This window comes from Branchiostoma belcheri, unplaced genomic scaffold (genome assembly GCF_001625305.1).
Source record: "Branchiostoma belcheri isolate BF01 breed outbred unplaced genomic scaffold, Haploidv18h27 scaffold17, whole genome shotgun sequence".
NCBI classification, from domain to species: domain Eukaryota; kingdom Metazoa; phylum Chordata; class Leptocardii; order Amphioxiformes; family Branchiostomatidae; genus Branchiostoma; species Branchiostoma belcheri.
In genome coordinates this window covers 1,617,123-1,636,199 of record NW_017803157.1, presented here as the reverse complement: position 1 = coordinate 1,636,199, position 19,077 = coordinate 1,617,123, and the positions used below count along the sequence as shown (strand labels likewise).

General features: G+C 41.6%; 3 protein-coding genes across 3 annotated transcripts in view; all 3 read left to right on the top strand.

Annotated features, from left to right (window-relative positions):
* The first annotated feature begins 2,134 nt into the window (after positions 1-2,134).
* Positions 2,135-6,392, top strand: LOC109466577 (sodium-dependent glucose transporter 1-like). The gene is made up of 5 exons (XM_019764308.1): positions 2,135-2,230; positions 2,990-3,094; positions 3,671-3,824; positions 4,636-4,773; positions 5,134-6,392. Exons 1-5 carry the CDS (start codon positions 2,135-2,137, stop codon positions 6,282-6,284), a joined length of 1,644 nt encoding a protein of 547 aa, XP_019619867.1. The 3' UTR covers positions 6,285-6,392.
* Positions 6,393-7,283: 891 nt separating this feature from the next.
* Positions 7,284-9,326, top strand: LOC109466850 (marginal zone B- and B1-cell-specific protein-like). The gene is made up of 4 exons (XM_019764709.1): positions 7,284-7,699; positions 8,166-8,269; positions 8,542-8,646; positions 8,945-9,326. Exons 1-4 carry the CDS (start codon positions 7,493-7,495, stop codon positions 9,120-9,122), a joined length of 594 nt encoding a protein of 197 aa, XP_019620268.1. The 5' UTR covers positions 7,284-7,492; the 3' UTR covers positions 9,123-9,326.
* Positions 9,327-11,339: 2,013 nt separating this feature from the next.
* LOC109466768 (rap guanine nucleotide exchange factor 2-like) overlaps positions 11,340-19,077 on the top strand; it is a 94,775-nt gene continuing 87,037 nt past the window's right edge. Inside the window, 2 exon segments of the mRNA XM_019764590.1 lie at positions 11,340-11,644; positions 13,197-13,618. Of these exon segments, the coding sequence (XP_019620149.1) occupies positions 13,550-13,618 (69 nt within the window). The 5' untranslated portion in view covers positions 11,340-11,644; positions 13,197-13,549.

Sequence of the window (19,077 nt, the reverse complement as noted above, 5' to 3'; positions counted from 1 at the left end):
GGGGGGGGGAGCAGCAGTAACGGTAAGAGCGGAGCGGCGTGTAGGCCGTCCCACCATCACGTGTTCACCTGTCTCGTCTTTCCCTCAGGTGAAAACTGTACTAACGGGGTCAGTTGAGATCCATATGTGGCTTGACGTAAAGAAGAAAAGAAGAAAGTAAAGAAAGTGTGTGTGTTGTGGATTGTTGGCGCCAAAAACTTTCAAATACTTTGAATTTGGAAATCATGAGTCAGTTCATGATTGTCTTGTATTTGCCAATAACTATTGTAGAGTGTAACGGAGTCATTTGTAATGATCCATGCGGCTTGACGTAAAGAAGAAAGTAAGAAAGTGTGGGTATTGTGGAGTGTGTTGGCGCCAAAACTTCAGATATTTTGAATGCAGACAGATTGACATTTGCAACTAAACTTTTTAACATACTATTTTAAGTACAGTAGTTGCATCATTTTTCGCAAAAAGCTGCGCGAGGTCCCGAATTTCTATGGTAGGCATCCTTCCAACTAGAAACCTTTCTACACTCTACCAAAAACAGCACAACCGTAATACATGTAACTTGGCTGATGCGCATACAGTAGTATTTACAGGTCTGACCAGGGAGCTGTCTGAACCCTAAAGGACATCACTGAAATGATGAATAAGATCAAATAAATGTAGAAAGAAGTGTGTAATTCCAATGCTCTTACTTCGATGCAAAACTTTAATAATATGTCTTAAGTTTGCCAACTTGATGCGATACGGATATTGCAGTCCGCAAAAGATTTACTTGGACATTTGATATACCAGTACATGTTATGGTATCTCCTCGTTGGAAATTGAAACCTCGAAAGTTGTATTAGCGCTGTTAATATGTTGTTGTTTGCCGGAGGATGTGGTCTCTAAAGAAAACAGATGAAGGTGTCAAAAACAGGATGGTTCTTGCGTCATGTCCTGCAAACAATATATGCCATGGTCATGTAGGTCAGCAGCCTGCAAAATCAGAAGCAACCGCTAGATGTCCCCACTGCTTGTCTGGTTACTAGTAACAGGTGCATGTGACAACTTTACCAAATGTCGCGAAGCTTTTTCGAGACCATGTCATGTCATTGTCAGTCATTCTAATCTTTTCTCTTTAAATCGCTCTAACATCCAATCATGAATGAAGAGTACAACAAAAATTCCTTGTTACCTCCGGGGAAGGAGATATCCTTCCGCGAGGAGGTTTTACTATGGTTCGAAACATTTCTGTCAGCAGCTGTTTCTCGCGATCGGCTGGACGGATTGGTCTGTTGTTCGGTATACGTATTGCTATTGGGCTGCAGATGATGCAGAACGTTTTTGTTTAATTGCATATGTGTTTATGGGCGTCGAAATAAAATGTTTTTAAGTGCTCCGGACACCCCCGCCATGCTGAAAATGGAATTTACCATGTTGTTAAGGAATGGGGAGGTTGCAGTTTTGGGTCTTAGCATTTAAAAGGGGTCAAACAGAGGGGTGTCTGGTTCCGATAAAAAATTTGGGTGACGGCGCAGCAATGACTGCGGGGGTAATGGCGCGGGTGACGGTGCAGGCTGTCAGACACGTTAATCAACAGTCCATACCAAACCAACCGTCAGTAGCCATCAAACACATACAAACATATTACGCACATAACTTTCATACTACACACAAACAAATAACCTAAACCAATAGAATAAAAAAAACCCGGAGGTTTGAAATCTACGATTTTCCTTGTTTTTCATTTTGTTCATTCATCACGTGAAAACAACAACATCGATAACACAAAAATCGTCTAGCTCGCGAAAACAAGAAAATTACAAAATGCATGGCCATCCAACAGTTATATCTTCTTTTAATGATATATTCCGTACTGTTACATGTGCCAGAAAAAGTGCGTTAACTACATACGAGTGTTGTTTCATTTTTAACAGAAACATCAAGATCTCCGGTTTGATGCACAGAAAGTTAATTTTTTGTCCTGCCTAACGACAGAAAAGGAACGTTAAGTACATATCTTGCTTCATTTTTAACACTAACATCTCGCCGATGCACAGAAAGTTTTTATGTCCAGACTAAGACCTTTGTTTGGAGAGCCGGTAATAAGTGACTTATGGTGGCTAAACATGAACCGTGAACAAACTAAGGGCCGCAGACCGACATGGCGACGCGTGGGGAAGCGGTGCACGATGGCGGGAGGGTTCCGGACCCGACTAGCGACAAGTTTGAGTCCGAATCCGGTGAAGACACTCGTCAGGTAAAAACTATCAACCTCCAAGCAGATCCTAGGGTGGCAAAAGACAGTATCAAATTGACCAGGCAGTATCCATTGGCCAGAAAGGGCCCAAAACGCCACCCAAGGGCCAGTTGAAAAACTGTTACCTCCGGATCCTCGCTTCTACGAATCCTCTAGTCATAGCAATAGAGGGTGGCGTATTGGACCCTCTCTGGCCAATGGATAGTTTGCCAATTTGATACTGTCTTTTGCCACCCTAGGATCTGCTTGGAGATCCTCTAGTCATAGTAATAGAGGGTTTAGGAAGAGACCGGTGCTGACAGAAAAAAGTTTAGCGTTGTTTGTTTTGTGTGGGTAATATGTACACTTGTCACAGCTCTAATTGCTGCGGTTGGATAAGGCAATCTGTACCCTTCATGTAGACATAAAATTTGCTTAATTGCACAAAACAACTATATCTATGTGCAACATATATTTCGAGCACAACAACCATCCGTAACGTCGAACTTCAACGGGTCTCAAGGTATTATATTTATCGGAATTCTTGACACCAGTGTTCACATGTCAGTAGTACCTTCATGCCAGGTCCATGTGTTCCCTACGTAAACACAGATGATATCTCATATATTTTCCCATCTATGCACAGCTTTTCCCTTACTAAGGTTAAGTAGACCTATAATGACGTTGACAGGTATAAAGAATACAATAAAGTTCGAGGGGGCGTGGCCTGTCACATTGTACATTGCAAAATAGGCTTGCTTGTTCTTTTTTTTAACACAGAGCAAAATTCAGTCGAGAATCCAGAAGATCATCGGTCTGAAGAAGTACGCGAGAGACTACCGAGTTATCAAAACTGGCTGTCTGGTCCTGGCTTGGGTAGCAATGGTGAGAACAGCAGGAGAACAACTGGATATACATTTTCAAGAAGATCCTAGGGTGGCAAAAGACAAAATACAGCTTGGGTGGCGTGTTGGACCCTCTCCGGCCAATGGATACTGCCTGGCCAACTTGATACTGTCCTTTGCCACCCTAGAATCTGCTTGGAGATTAGATGAATCTCACATCTCAGCCTCATAATTAAGCATTCTCTTTATGCTACAATTTGAAATAATCGGCTAGCGTGGGGCAAATATCGTTTCCTGGACAGAAAATGCCCTGATATTGTGGTATGCCGATGTAATTCTGTTAACCGAACGGAAACATATGGTTTTTGCTCTGTTTCTTCTTCTTCTCCAAACCAATAAGGTCAATGACCAGAACCAGACGCCTGTCACCATGGTAACTAGTGTTGGGTTACATCATGTTGCAATTTTATAGTAGGAGGGGTCTAGACTCCTGTCTGACCATATATATGAATGTGTTTGAGTAAGAATTAAGAGAGCAGACCATATGCGAACATGCAAATGTTACCTTTCTAGTTAATTTGTTACCTTTCTAATCAATTCTCATCCCCCTCCCCAGGGCTTGTACCATCGTCTCCCGTCCCCCACCCTGATAGACCTGAAGGACCGTCTCGGCGTGAACTACGAGGAAATCTCGCGAGTTTTGCTCTGCCACACCATCGGCTACTTCCTCTCCAACATGGCGGCAGGGGTCGTCGTGGATCTGTACCCAGGTAAGTCGGTGACTGAGGTTAGATATCCAGGTAATAAGCTGTTGTTTTTTGCAAATTCATGCCCGAGCATGTCATCTAATAGCATACAGATATTGACAACAAAAATGTGGTGATATAAGACTATTTGCTAACATGAAGTTCTACGTGTACGATATACTTATCGAACCTACTATCTCTACTTAAATCTAATAACGTTGGTATACATACAGGGTAAAAAAAGTAAATATGCAATATGTGAACAGGTAATAGGAACAAGGTAACTGCTATACTATTCTATTCTATTCTTTTCTATTCTATTCTATTCTATTCTATTCTATTCTATTCTATTCTATTCTATTCTATTCTATTCTATTCTATTCTATTCTATTCTATTCTATTCTATTCTATTCTTGCCAAACACAGTTACTCAAGCAACTGGATATGATTTTGGAAATATGTACTCGGAGAGTACATTTCATTTATTTATTTTTATTTATTTATTTATTGCAATTCGCCACATCATGGGAGGCACGGTGGAACAGGTGGACCTAATTATAAGTACACCTTTTCAAGGCCACCATGCCGACAAATAAATAGACGGGGTCATAAAAATGCATCGAAATACAATACAGTGTTATACACATGGCATTATACTAGTAATTCAAATAAAACACAACATTGAGTAAACTCAACGGGGACTAGTAGCGCGGCAGATGGTACAGCCACAAGACAGCGCCCACGAACACGGCATATCCACACCGAAACATTGATCAAATCTATTAAGCATAGTCAACTGGCACTTTTCTTCTATTTCCTTCCCGTTCCGCTGCAGCTCTGGTGGACATGGTGATCGCCTCCTCCCTCCTGGCGGCGGCTGTCGGCTCCATCGGCACGCCCTGGTCCCGCTCCCTGGCGCTCACCGGCATCTGTCAGCTGCTCACCGGGTTCGGACACGGAGCCACTGACACAGGTAGGCATGCACTAGACGGGGATCGTGGGGCGTAATGGTTGTGTATAGATTGTTATACCATTTATACCACAGTAGTTACTTAAAAATAGCCTGGTATCTAGTCTGTAATTATATGCAAAACTCCTGTATATTATCATGTTAGCCATGCTCCATATATGTAACATCACGTGCACCTTTATGAAATAGTATAGTTTCGATACATAGAACTGATGATAAGCATTACTGTAGTAGACGCTAGAGTAGATATCAGCTAAATATGTAGTAACTCTGAAGGGCTTGCCATATATTGCACCTATTAGTAATACTGTAGTATTACAATTGTTGTGCAATAAAGTTTGACTTTGACTTTTATTCTTCCAGCTGGCACCGTGACGGTGCTCCAACTGTGGGGGGACAACTCCGCTCCCGCTCTCCACATCATCCACATGGGGTACCCTTTCATCGCGATCCTGGTCCCCTTCATGGCCCAACCTTTCCTCTCCCGGCGTCCCGAAGTCAACGGCACCGCCACGCCGCCTCCTCTCACTGTGGAGGAAGCCTGGAGAACGTCCAGGATCGAGCAGGCTTATCTTATACCGACTTTTGTCTCAGCTGCCGTCTGTGTCATCTTCTTGGCCTTCCATTTCTACTTCTCTCCGAAGTATCAGCCGGATCTTTCTCGCCCGGATTTTTTGGCTTGCTTCAAACCGAAGAAAAAACAACAACCAGATCCGGATTCAACAGATCCGGATTCTACTTATCCGGATTCTACAGGTCCGGATCCGGAACAACAACCGTTTTGGAGCCGTTTTTTCTCGTGCTGGAGTTCAAAGCTTTGCCTCTCCTTCAAGGAGCTCTTCTCACCTGACAGGTGCGTGAAGGGGGAACCTGTTCTCGGCTCTTTCTACGTCGTCATGCTGTTCCTGTTCTATCTGACGTACCTTGCCGGGGAGGCGTCGCTGTTTGAGTACCTGTTCGCCTACAGCGTGGAGAGCGGACTGTTTGACAAAGACGGCGCGACTCTGGTGTACTCCTGCTTCTGGGCATTCTTTCTCATCGGGCGAGGGTTCGGCGCGTTCGGCTCCCACTGGGTGCCGCTCGGTTTGCTCATAGGGTTGTCGATTTTCCTGCTCCAGATTGTTGGAATCGAGTACTCCGTGTGGGGGGTGAACGACAGCACGGTGTTCTGGGTTCTCACCTGCGCGGCCGGTTTTTGCTGTGGCCCGAATTTCCCCGCTTGCTCATCCTGGGCCAACCACTACTTAAACGTGACGGGAGTGATTGTGGTCGTCATGTTCGTCGGGGCGTCTTTCGGCGGCATGATTGGCACCTATGCTACCGGATACTTCTTCGAGTACGCCGGGATAGACTCGATGTTTCACGGTTATATCGGCTACGTGGCCATCACCATCCTGGTGTTCTCCACCATGCAGTTCTCCGTATCCGTCCTGTTTAAGGACAGGATGCAGAGGGCGGCAGAACAGGACCAGGAGGAGGAGGAACCGGAGGTTGAGGCAATCACCAAGGTCTAGAGTTATATAATCATGCCTTTTCAACATCACAGAGAACACCTTAGACTTCGTGCTGTGCCTGATAGCACGTCGGGCAGCAAGCTTCACTTCCAGGGGTCGAAATTAATTTTTGGCAATAGGTGCACTGGTGCACCCAACATAAAAAAAAACTGGGTGCACCAAAAAATGTTTGGGTGTACCATATAAAATAAGTAGAATGTCAGCAAAAATTAATTTTGTTTTATTTCTAAAGATAAGCAGTACAAGAATGATTTTATTATTTGATGTTAAGAATATGCTGTATACTACTATACGTTTAACATCTTGACTACGAATTCAAAATATTTGGGTGCACCAGGGCAACAAAGAAAAAAAATGGGTGCACAGCTCCAATTTTGGGTGCACTAAGGTGCACATGCACCCAGTATTTCTAGCACTGACTTCCTTTTATCAACCCGCTACGTAATGACTCAAATACCGTACTTCGAAGTTACTTAATAGACTGTTGCTAGTGCTAGCTTGAGCGTGTGTTTATACAAGCTGCCCCTATATTTGTATACTAGTATATGTATGGATAGCTTACTTATCAACTATTAACCCAGTGTGTACATTAAAAATCTTCATTCCTTCCTTTCTGCCTTCTTTTCTTCCCTTATTATAGTGTGTTATATTGTTACCACGTGTGACTCAGGGATAAGACATAGGCTGGGAGAATTTGAAGAACATGAAATATATTTGTCTATCCTGTTTATTGTCTTTTCTTCCGGCAGAATAAAGCCTCTAACTTTACACCATGTTCCGTCTATTCAGTCCTTGTTACAACATCACGGTTCTATTTTCAAAATATATCCTTAAGCTTTTTATGCCAGTTTTCTTTATGATCATTTCGTATACACACGCTCGATACATAGATATGATCACTCAAATCACCAGTAAATGCAACCAGCATATTTAACCAGCAGCCTTTGTAAAGTCTTTGCAGTTCGTACAACTTTCACAAGGTGACGCTGTGTAACAGTCTCGCCCACGAATGAATGACGTAGTCGAACGTGTGCTTCCGGGATTGGTCCACCTGGCCAGCTGGCATCAGCTTCAGGCGTCACGATGAAAATTTAATTTACCAAGCGAATTGTTCTCGCCTAGTAGTCTGCGTGCCATAACTTGTAGCACTCTTCCCTAGCAACTAGAGCTCGCGTTTTGCAATAATTTACCCCGTTTGAACATTCAGGATGGCAGCTAGGCTTGACTGTAGTGTGTTGTCGTGGCACATGTTGTTTGTTTTGATGGTGTTGTTTACCACCTGTGCCCGTGCACAACAAGACCAGAAGATCGGCAGTATCAAGTTCTCGGGACCAGACGTGAACAGCGAAGAGTCCGAGTCTATGCACATGCCGGACTATCTGAAGTGTGACGCCTGTAGGATTATTGCTTACAAGGTGAGGAGTCTTGTACATGTGTGCTATGTAGGTGTGTGGTCAAATGTGTTGTACAGGTAGGTGTAACAGGTGTGTTGTACAGGTGTTGTACAGGTAGGGTATATGATGTGGTGTGTTACGCCGAAAGGCGGTTATACCGGCTATACAGATACAGATACAGACAGATGATGTGTGTTGGTCATGTGTTGTACGGGTGTGTTGTACAGGTGTGTTGTACAGCAACGTGTATCAGATGTGTTGTACAGGTGTGTTGTATAGGTAGGTGTATCAAGTGTGTTGTGCAGATGTATGATCTTTCAGCAGGTATATTGAAATGAAGCACCAGGCTAGGTAAGAGTTAATTCCAAACATTTCACATTAGTCCTTATAAACATGTAACTTTTACTCATTTATCTTTACACATACATGGTATTAACTGGTGATGGCAGACATAGATACTAACTTACATATATTGTTTTTTCTTCAGTTTACAGAGAGGCTGGAGAAGGTAACCAAGAAGCGAACAAAGACCCTGAGTGAGTCGGAGATCATTGACACGTTTGAGGAGGTGTGCGAAGCATCCTGGGATGAGTGAGTATTATCTTAACCTGAATTACCGTGAAAGGCATGCCAGCAGAACGTACTGTGCCTGACTGAAACCCTATTTTTCTCGGTTTTCGTTTAAATCTACTAAAGATTGTGGTCTACTAATATTAAAATTTTAGTAGATCATACGAAAATCCCTGTACTTTTGTTGAGTCAATAAAGAATCTGTATTTGTTTTACAATTTTCTATCCTTGTTCAAGGTATCAAAAATACCTGAACCGGTTATGTCTGATGTATGAACGATATTTTGTTTCAGCTATGGCATTAAGGAGGTTGATGGTCTGAAGAGGCTGTCTGGTCCTGGTCTGGAGACTAAAGAGGTGCCTGGAGTCATGCAGGGGGGAGGCAAGTGGCCGTACAGGTGAGGAAACTCAAGTCTCAGTCAGGGATCCTCCAGCACTAGATTTTCTTGGCATTGATGCCTCCTTAGCAAATTCTACTGGCTGTGGATTTTATGTGCTTTTTTTCTTTCTTTCTTCCTTTTTCCCTTCCTTGCTTCCTTCTTTCCTTCCTTCCTTTCTACCTTCTTTCCTTCCTTCCTTCCTCCCTTTTAAATACATGTACATGTAATTGTTAATCAATGTTCAATAAAAGTCTATATCATTATGGTATGCTAGGCATCAGGGGTAACAAAAGTGAAATTTCTGAAATCTCTCTAGGTTGAAGGAGATGTGCTACAACTACGTTGGAATTGAAGGAGAAGAAGAGCTGTACGACGTCTTTAAGAGCAAGACAACTCTGGAGAAATTCTTGTGTAAGGAGTCCAACGGACCCTGTCACCCCAAGAACAAGAAAACCAAGAAAGTGGAGGAAGAGAAAGAAAAGGAAGAATTGTGACAACATCGTCATCATCATCTGGTGTTTCTCTTTTCTGTAGAAGTGCCTGTCATGCTTAAATTCCAATTTTCCCACCAAAAAGAGACAAATTTATTAATGTACATCATCATTAATCATCCATGTACCTAAGATAGAGATCATGTGTTATACTTTGATGGTTTTGTTTATTCATGATACATTATAACACTGAGCTCTTAAGTACAGTATTTATGGGTTCACCACAAAGTGGTGAAACCATATTGCTTTTTCTCATGATTCTCCTCCTTCTTCTTCTCCTCCTGCCATTTCTTTAAATGGATTCAGCTTCTTCATTTTGAGGCCTAAGGACCTGAAATTTGGTATGGAGGTACAGTAGGCAAATACCCCCAGGCGTTTTTTAATTTTTGTGATACAGGCTTTTAGAATGGTTTTATTTGAGTTTTTTGGCTGTGTTATAGCAAATGTATTACTGAGTTAGTGTGCAGTGTTACCACATTTGGGCATGAGTCATCACAATGGAATGCAGGGCATCAACCAATAGGCATGCAGCTTTCCTCTATTCTCCTTGCTGATTGGCTGTTGGAATTTAACAGGCTTAACTTAATTAATACCTGCACAGAGCCATTCCATACTGACAGTAGGTCTGTATTCAAGTGTTTTGGTAGGTATTTTAAGCTTTCCTGCTCCAGCATTGGAATGCGGGGCATGAACGCTTCTTTTTTCTTGAAAATCAACAGTTTGCATTATGCAATTAAAAATCCTAACCAATAATGTAGGGAATAGCTATCCAACTGTTGTAGTCTTAGTTGTATGTTACTTCATACTATAGTTATATCAATGTAAAGCATTGTTTTCCCTTGTGTTTCTCATTCTTTCCCTGCCATGTCGTAAAATGTGGTGAAGCCATTGCTGTATTTGCTCCAAAGCAAATGTCGGCCTTTCTAGTTAACCAGGGTTTTATGTGGAGGATGTGGAAAACAAATTACTTTTGCCATAGTAAACCAATGCAAATGAGATAAAATTATGTAAGAGACAGAAATAAATGTGTTAGGTGAGAAAGACTTATTTGGTGCAAGTACAAATGTATAAGGACATAGACATTCCAATAGGCAGTTGTGTCAAAAATTTGAAATACTTATAGTGGAAATTTGTAAATTTTGAATAATGAAGTCAGACAAATGCCAAATTCAGGGGGCAGACTCAGTGTCAAAACGTGCAATCAATTAAGTAAGTGTGTTGTATACCTTTTATATGCTTTAATATGGAGAGGAATATTAGCCACTAAATAATGTCTTAAACAGAATAAATTGGGAACATTTTTTGGACACCATACACCAAACTGCAGTAACTTTATGCAAGGAGGAAATTAGTTGCCTCCTTGGTATGTGTCATAATGAGGTCTATATGATGGAATGGAAAGGTATATCTTTTGTAATGCCCTCGTCGACCTGTTATATTTGTAGTTTGCATTAGAGAAAATATGCCCAGCAGCCAGATAAATTGTCATAAGAGTCAGATGTTTCAGTAGCATTCACTATCTTCAAGCTATTTTTCATCAGTATAACGTGTTACAAGTTTGATTTTTGCGTGATAACTCATTTTAATTTAACTAACGTTACATGTAACATATGAAAAGGAATGTGTGAGCCACTGTAATGCACGTGTGTATACTTTTCTATACTATTATTCAATTTAATTTAGACAGATAGTTTCAGTGATGTCTGTTTTAGATGTTTTTATGATATGTACAATGAACCAAAGTCATTATGTAAGGAGGGTTAAATTCTTGAATTACAACTTTTTTTGAATATTAAAAGGTGACTCAAAATGGAAGGTGGCTGGTGTCTTTGAAGTTATTTCTTACAGAAAAGGTAACAAAATGGCGACTTACAGATGTGGCATTGTTTTACACCTTTAGAGGCATTTTTGGGTGGTACCCAAAAAATGTTGAGAGGCCTCACGTGGCTTACTTCTGGGCTATTTCAAATGCTTCAAGTATGAAATGATGATGAAATGGCAGCAAATTTCAATATCAGACAGATTTACTCATCCAGAATACATTTGTTTTGCACTGGGTGTTGGATGAACAAGTACTAGTAACAACTGTAATAAGTGCAAAAGACAGTTCCTCATCTTGCCGCTGGGTGACGCTGTGCAGCAAACAAAAAACTTCCCGCAACAGTTGGGATTTCGCCCTGGGAACGAGAACGCGCACTTGCTCGGACCAATCAATTCCCCGTCACGTGACCCACAGGGAGTATCATGGAGGACCCGAGTCGGGTTGGGGTGTTTGGATTTGTCTGATTTGTTTGGTGACTTTCGGGCAAATTAGCGCCTTCGAGAGTAATCGTTAGGTAGGGTCAGGTAGGGGAAGGCTGTCGTAAGTTCAGGTAGAAGTTCTAGCTGTTCAGAGTGCGGTATAAGTCCGGGAGAGGCATTTTCCCGCGAAGGACCACAGTCCAAACGTCCAGTTCCGGCTGATCGTATCACCGAAAAATTTGGCGTCGGGACCGGTCGATTCGATAGCATGTTTCCGACTCAAGGTATGTAAATATTTATATTTTCCTGTGTGTGTGAACCCAAGAGGACGTGAGGATGGTATCCAAAAAGAAGCCTGCACAGAGCTAGCCGTTATAAAACGTTTTGAGGACTGTGAAAAATCATAAACGTCACGGTCTGAGACCGCTAAACAGTGTAGCAGACTCCCTTGAGTGACAACCGTACAAACTGTCAACTGCTTCGCCCCGTGCCAACTCGCGTATCGGGACCTTTTCAACGCTTTCCAGCCAAGACCTTTGATCTAAGAACTCCGATCACACACCCTGCTAGCTTTTCGTAAAGGAAATCTGATGTAAACTTTGCCGTAACTGCTGTCCTGCCTGCCCTATACATGTCGATGGCCGCAGTGTTTAGTGCAGTTTGTTGTACCCTGGCTGTCAAATCTGTCGTCTGCCTCTGTGAAACATGTCGCCAGCTGAATATGTCGGGTCAGATCTACGTACAGAGTACAGAGTGTTCAAAGGGCTCAGAGCTCACAACACGGGGTCCACACACACTTGTGCAGACTAAAGTCGTCTGCAAATAAAAACCCGCGGGATCAGGTTTTGATTTGGGATGTGTTTCACTACAGGCAGTGGTTAGTCCACCCACTTGTGAGCGATACTCGTGTTGCCCCAGGCCAAAAATTATCTAACCTACATCCATAGGATTTTTGTCGAACAATAGCAGATAACCTTTCAAATTTTACGTTGCTACTGTATATTATGTAGTATATGATCAACTGCAAGAATTACGAGGTAGTGGGCTTGTATACAAATAATATTGTGGTGTAAATTTATGTGTGTTGTTGTAAATTACTGTATGTTGTTTTGTTTTGAGGGGGGCAGGTGTGGTCGATTTCAAAAACACTCGTATCGACTGATCTTTTCAAAATTAACACCGGTTGAATGAAGAACTAAAGAGAATAAAAAAAACTATGCAGATTGCGATAAATCTCTTAATTTTTTAGTAGTTGCAATTTGATTTTTAGTTTGTAGTTGTACTGACAGGTTTCTAGTATTAGTCTCTACCAGACTCCTTTGCAGGCTGAATAAATAGTAGAAATCGGCGTGCAGGCAAACAACTGCAGGCAAACAACTCCTCTGGCCAATGATTTCCCCCTTTGCCAAGTTCTACTATTTATTCAGCCTGCAAAGGAGTCTGTTAGAGACTATTCTAGTATAACGTTAAGCCCTTAATTTCCATAGAAGCCATTTAGTACCAGTTACATTATAATGTGATATTTGATCCCATCCTTGCTCCAACCACCACCCAACACTTATCCATAATTATAACCTACTCCAGGTGGTGTTAGTGTTTCAGGTCGTCTTTAATTTGTAGACATTGGGCACTTGGTGACATTATGAAACACAAAGGGGCAAGTAGTACAGTCTTCTGGTGCGAATTGGATGCCAGCTCATGAACCACTAACTGCAAGGCTAAAACTTAGTAAAAGGTCCAGACCTGTTACTAGTGTTAGACTGACCAGTTGCTGGCACTTGAAGTGAACCCATTACAATTGAACTAAATCTTACTCTCCTCACTTTTAAATTACAGGAGCTCTGAATGGAAAGTGACAACAGTTGGCTAGGAACAACCTCCACAGTACAGACCCAAGTCTTCCCCCTGAGTCTGACCACAGTACGTACGCCGGAGAGTTGTGCTCCCAGTGGTGTTTCCCAGTCTGACCAATCCAGTTAAAACTTTAATGACCAGAATGGGAGGGGAGCCAAGGCTGCTACGAGCTCCCTCCATCGATCGCTGTCTGGATTTTATTCCCTGTTGGATTTCCTCGGAGATCTCTTAGCTTTGCAGCAGAACGGTCGTCGGCATTTTAACTCCTGGTGCGAAGTGCTCTTCTGGAGAGAGTTGATTGATTGTGAAGAGCGGCCTAAGAGCGGAATATCGCCATGGCGTCATACGTCGACAGACAGCTACGGAAGAGCCTCATGACGCCACCCAATGAGAGGACACCACAGGTAATTACTAGTAGCACTCGTTAATGATTCCTCATCGTTAAAGGCACCCTAGGCAATTTCAGGGAAGTAGAACTTGGATTTTCAAAGTCAATTTCCTGGTTATTTTTTAAATATAGTAAGTTGATTTAACCCTATCGCATCCTGATATCTGTGAGGCAAACATGCAATGTCCCTGACAGAAAACGATTGCTTGTTTCATATTATATGGTGGTTCTAGAAATTTGTTGGTGATACCCCCAAAAATAAAAAAAATCGCATACCTTGTCTTGGGGCTATTTCAAATGCTTCAATTAGGAAATAATGACAAAAATATGCCAAGAAATGGCAGTAAATGTTAATATTAGACAGATTTCCTCATCTACGATCCAAATTATATTTTGTTTTACCGCCCTAAAATTGTATTGGATGCCTTTAATTAAGTTCCAAGTAATCTAACAGTGCCTTTCCAGAGTTCTAACTTCTTGGATTTAGGTGCTGTAAGGCCAGAGACAGTGGTGGAGAAGGATAATAGTCTCCTGTCTGGATGAGACCCACCTGTTGTGGTCTCACACAGACCTGCAGTAATGTCTGAACTGATGCACAGATCAGCTCAGATTACTTCCTGTAATGACAGGCTATAGGGGTTCGCTGGAATTTGAGATGTAGTTAGGCCTAGGGACAGGTGGTTGGCAATCCTGTACCTGTACCCGAATCACGCTCCCATTGGTTGGGGGTTTGAATCCTGTCCTACCGTTTGATTGAGTTCTGAATTATGATACACACACGGCTTGCAGGTGTCATTGTAAGTTGCAGCTGGTTGTAATGTTTGCTAGTAGTAGGCCCGTTTTTGTACTATTCTTCTTTTAGCATTAAAGTATTCTTCTCTTGATGGGATGTCAGGTTGTTCCAAGGTTCAGAAACTCTAACTCTCTTTGCCCATTGTGATATTGCCAGTTTTTATTTTTTATAAAACAGAAGAATAAATCAGAACATGGCAGCAGTCAAAACACAGTACATATTGATCAGGAAAAATATACTAGTATGTTAAGATACTGGCTGAGCAGCTTGCCAAGAGACTACAGCATGTAAGGAGAAAAATAAATAGCCCACCCATGACTTAGCTCTAACCTTGGAACTTGACCCTCTCAGTGAGATTACTTCCTGATGTATCACTGAGAATAGACTCCTACTTTGTTCCCAAGGACTGGAACCTACCAGTATTGGCTCTTTGTCAAGGTTGATGTAAAATCTAAAAGAGACACAAGAAAGTAAATATTGCCACCTACTACTAGTCAAGTGGCAAAGTTATATACACTAGTAATGGGTTTGGTAATCTGAAAAATAAATGTTTGTCCATACATTAGGGTAGGTGTTGCTTTTGGCAGGTGGAAGTCTTTTCTGACGTGTTGAGTTAGTTGGGTTCATAGGAGGTGAGCCGAATAGGAACATTCAAGTATTTCTCAAACTGGGCTGAAGTCACTGCAAAAGAATGTCGTCTTGATCCCCTTAATTATATGTCTTGCTGATCCACCTCCCTTGATAGACGTTGAGTGTTTCGGTCTGTTCTCTACCTGAAGGGCTCGAAATACTTTTTTTCTGCATGCCTGAAAATTACCTGCACCACTATATCACCAGACAAATTTTACCAGCACCACTCAGACTTACACTTAATAGTAGGTGATAACAGTCAATGTAGCAAATAAAAATCATACTCCTATGTCACCAGGTAATAAGAATTAAGATACGCCAAAAAAAAAAAACAGTTGCTCCTACATGATATGCGATACCTACATGTATACATAATACCAGTACACATGGACCAGTGCAGGTTAGGTGCAGGTAGATATCAGAAATACGTGCACAGCTCCTATTTTACCTGCACTAAGGTGCATATGCATCCAGTATTTCGAGCCCTGCTACCTGCAATGGCTACCTGTACAGTACACTACATAGACACAATGAATAATGGTTCCTATAGCCAGAAGATATCCTCCCAGACAGCAAGTGGTTGTCAGTTTTAAATTACAGGAGGATGTGTTGTTTATTTGAAAGGTCTGGCAGGGTTACATAGATCAGACCAGCCAGAGGTAACAGACACCAGGATGGATGGACCACTGCTTTTAACTGAATTAGCTGGCTGTATGGTCTACCAGTGTTGCAGCTCTTTCTCAGTCCTTTGCCAAGGTTTTATAGTATTACATACTGGTAGTTACAGTTGTCTAGCTAGCCTGAATTTTTTTTGTCATCTCAATTTTGTTTGATGTACCTGTAATATCATGTCAAGCACCACTGGAAAATTTGGAACTTTTGACCCCCAGAAAGACCATTTCCTGCATTTTGAGGGGCAAATTTTGCTGGCAGACAAAGTATAGTATCTCTATCCGTATCTTCACACACCAATTTTTGTCTGTCAAAGATGACAGATTAGGTGAAATATTTGCCCGTCATGAGAGGCAAAATTCGGTCAAATGACGGAAAGACAGACACTGGCTAGAACACTGGCATACAATAACGCCAGGTAAGGTACCAGACAGACAACTGTTTGGCATAACTTGAATATATGATCACCCTGTAACTGTACACCATTGGTCGGTTTTCCCGCCATTTTGAGTGTTTTTGTTTAGGGTTGCCTGGAGGCAGTTGGATAGGTCAGCTGGAAAGGTCACGGAACCCCACAGGTGAAAGGTCGTCTACAAAAAGGGGTTATATTCCCATGGCCTGCTATTCAGAGACAAAACACTTCCACCAAAATACAGGCTGTTCACAATAGTAATTGATAGTTTCGCGCATTGTTATGTGTTATCTTCTTTTCTGGTCTTCGAAATGTTGGAAAAATTACAGGGAGGATATGTACTTTTAATCCCTTTCATTAGAAGCACACAGTGGCCTCTCTGTTCTTGGTAGCCTTATTTAGTTAAACTCTGCTCTAATGATATTATTTCAGGTAGTATTAGAAAAAAAAGATGAAAGGAGCCTGAAACAGCAAGCTTCATCTGATTGGTTTTTAGGCATTTTCTAAGTTCAGTGGTAGAAATACTTTTTTCAGTGTTCTACAATATTGCAGAATGTCAAAATTTTGTACTGCAATTTGGAAATATACTTGTACTTTCTGCCATTATCCTTTGGCCTTAACCACGGAGGCCAACACCATTGAGTTCCTAGCCTGATTTTTTCAGTCTGCAAAATTGCAATTTTTCTGCAATATTGAAAATGTCTCCACAAAATCCAGACTGCAGAGGGAAATTTCTAACAGTTAAAAGTATATCATCATCATCTGATGGAACCCTTACATTTTGAGCAGTTGAAATTTTTCTCTGTTCAGATAACAAGGATTTTTATCACGATCATCTACTTCTTTGATTATGTTCTTTCAAGTCATCTTTGTCGTATGAATTGTTAAATGTGAACTGTGGATCTTCATTTGATGAATAATGTAGTAGAAATGTAAAAATAGCCTATGAATATCTTCATGTTTGACTTGTAAATTGAAAATAGACGCAAAAGAAAACTCACACATTGTGTCCAAACACGTCCAGTGACCCATTTAAAAACTGGTGTTGAAAAATTTATGAGGCAGAAAAGTGGTGTCCAGTGTGAGTAGATTTGTCTGGAGGTGTGAAGTCAACTGTCATAAATCAGCTGATGTCTGTGTGTGTTTGTGTCAGGTGGTTGTCTACATTATTAACTCTTACTGTGCAATAATAATACAGGGCTCAAAATACTGGGTGCAGATGCACCTTAGTGCAGGTAAAATTGGAGCTGTGCAGGTATTTCTGATGTCTACCCAGAGTTCGAAATACAAAGGTGCAATGTGCAAATTGCACGTAATTTTCAAGATTTGCACCTAAGTAAAAATATTTTGAATGTGCAATTTTGCACCTGGAAAATACCGATATATCATGTTTGCACTGCGTATCTCCGAAGTTTCTTGCTATGTCGACATCGCGCTGGGCGCATGGCAGCCATATTGTTTTCCTTACTGAACATCCTGGGAACAAGCTGCTCTCGTCCCCAGGTGAAGACGCGAAGGCACTACGTAATGATTTACCAAATATGGCAAGACGCGAAGGCCTACGTAGCTGATTTACCAAATATGGTGAGACCCGCGAAACTTGTTGCCCGATGTGGGACGAAGTCCTTCGGCAGAGTAATTTCGGCTTTTTCGTCCAATTTTCGGTGAAATTCGGTGAAAAACAGAGTTTTCGGATTTCCCAGCATTCAGTGCTACCCAGGAAATTTGTAAAGCATGAAGAAGGGCCCATGAAGAAGGGGTCGATTTTCAAGTTCTTTTCACGGGCCCAGCCGGCATCAGAGGCTGGTGCAGCCGGTGGCGGTGGACCAGAGGCTGGTGCAGCCGGGGACGGTGGATCGGGAGATGCCACCGGGTCCACCGTCTCCGAGGATCCCGCGGCCGCGGCCGATGTTGACGACGCGCCCCTAGAGGAGGGGGAGGGGAGCGCCAAGAAGCAAAAATTTACGTTGTTTTTTTCTAAGCAGTATTTTTTCCTTATATCATGCACGATATTCAAGGTAAAAAAATATGCAAAATAAATGAAATTTATTGCTCGCATACTGTTGGTAAATTTTCTTTATGTGCCGTATAAGATGTGGAAGTTCCAACTGTAGTGTTCGTGACATGATACCCCGGTATGACGAGTGAGAGGGCCGGAAGTCACTAGCGGCGTCCTTTGAAGCTAATGCCGACAAATTTTTTTGTGTGTTCTTTTTTTTATATAAACACAGATGATACTAGCATTGTTCATGTTTTGTTTGGTCCCTTCTTTTTAATGTATACTAAAACTTCTATATGCAGTGGCAGGCTAAGAAGGTTAATACACAGTAAAACAGTTGCAAACCTAAAGATGCAAGGCTAAATATAATTTTGCACATAAATTTTTCAAATTGCACCTAAAAATTTTGCCAATGTGCAATTTTGCACGTACCTGAAAAAAAGTATTTCGAACACTGCTACCTGTACCTAACCTTCACTGGTCCATGTACTGGGTTACGGTATATGCAGGTTTAAGTGCAGGTAAAATTGGAGCTGTGCAGGTATTTCTGATGTCTACCTGTACCTTACCTGCACTGCTAATAGATACATGTGAATTTTTATTTGTTGCATTCACTGTTACCACCTATGAAGTATAAAGGAAATAATGAAAATGGTTTCTGAACAGTTTTTAGTATGATCCATACATCCTAGATTCTGAGTGGTGCAGGTAAAATTTGTCTGGTGCAGGTAATTTTCAATGTTACTTACCAGGAAAAAAGATTTTGAACCCTGGTGTATGTCACATGGTTTCCTACATAATTGACTCCTCCAGTATAATAAGTTCTCCAGTGGAAAACCTTTTTGGCTTGATTAGGTTAGACTAGACGTCGAGATGTCTGGATCAGTGCTTGAAATATGTTTTTTTTGGTTACGTGCAAAATTGCATGTTGGCAGAAAACTTTAATTTAAAAAATCTAGATAGAAGGCT

Bases quoted from the DNA above. Each gene is read 5' to 3' on its own strand.
- LOC109466577 (XM_019764308.1), top strand. From the start codon at position 2,135: ATGGCGACGCGTGGGGAAGCGGTGCACGATGGCGGGAGGGTTCCGGAC. The intron at 3,825-4,635 runs GTAAGTCGGTGA...GTTCCGCTGCAG, and splicing joins CGTCGTGGATCTGTACCCAG to CTCTGGTGGACATGGTGATC. The intron at 4,774-5,133 runs GTAGGCATGCAC...TTATTCTTCCAG, and splicing joins ACACGGAGCCACTGACACAG to CTGGCACCGTGACGGTGCTC.
- LOC109466850 (XM_019764709.1), top strand. From the start codon at position 7,493: ATGGCAGCTAGGCTTGACTGTAGTGTGTTGTCGTGGCACATGTTGTTT. The intron at 7,700-8,165 runs GTGAGGAGTCTT...TTTTTTCTTCAG, and splicing joins GTAGGATTATTGCTTACAAG to TTTACAGAGAGGCTGGAGAA. The intron at 8,270-8,541 runs GTGAGTATTATC...ATTTTGTTTCAG, and splicing joins TGCGAAGCATCCTGGGATGA to CTATGGCATTAAGGAGGTTG.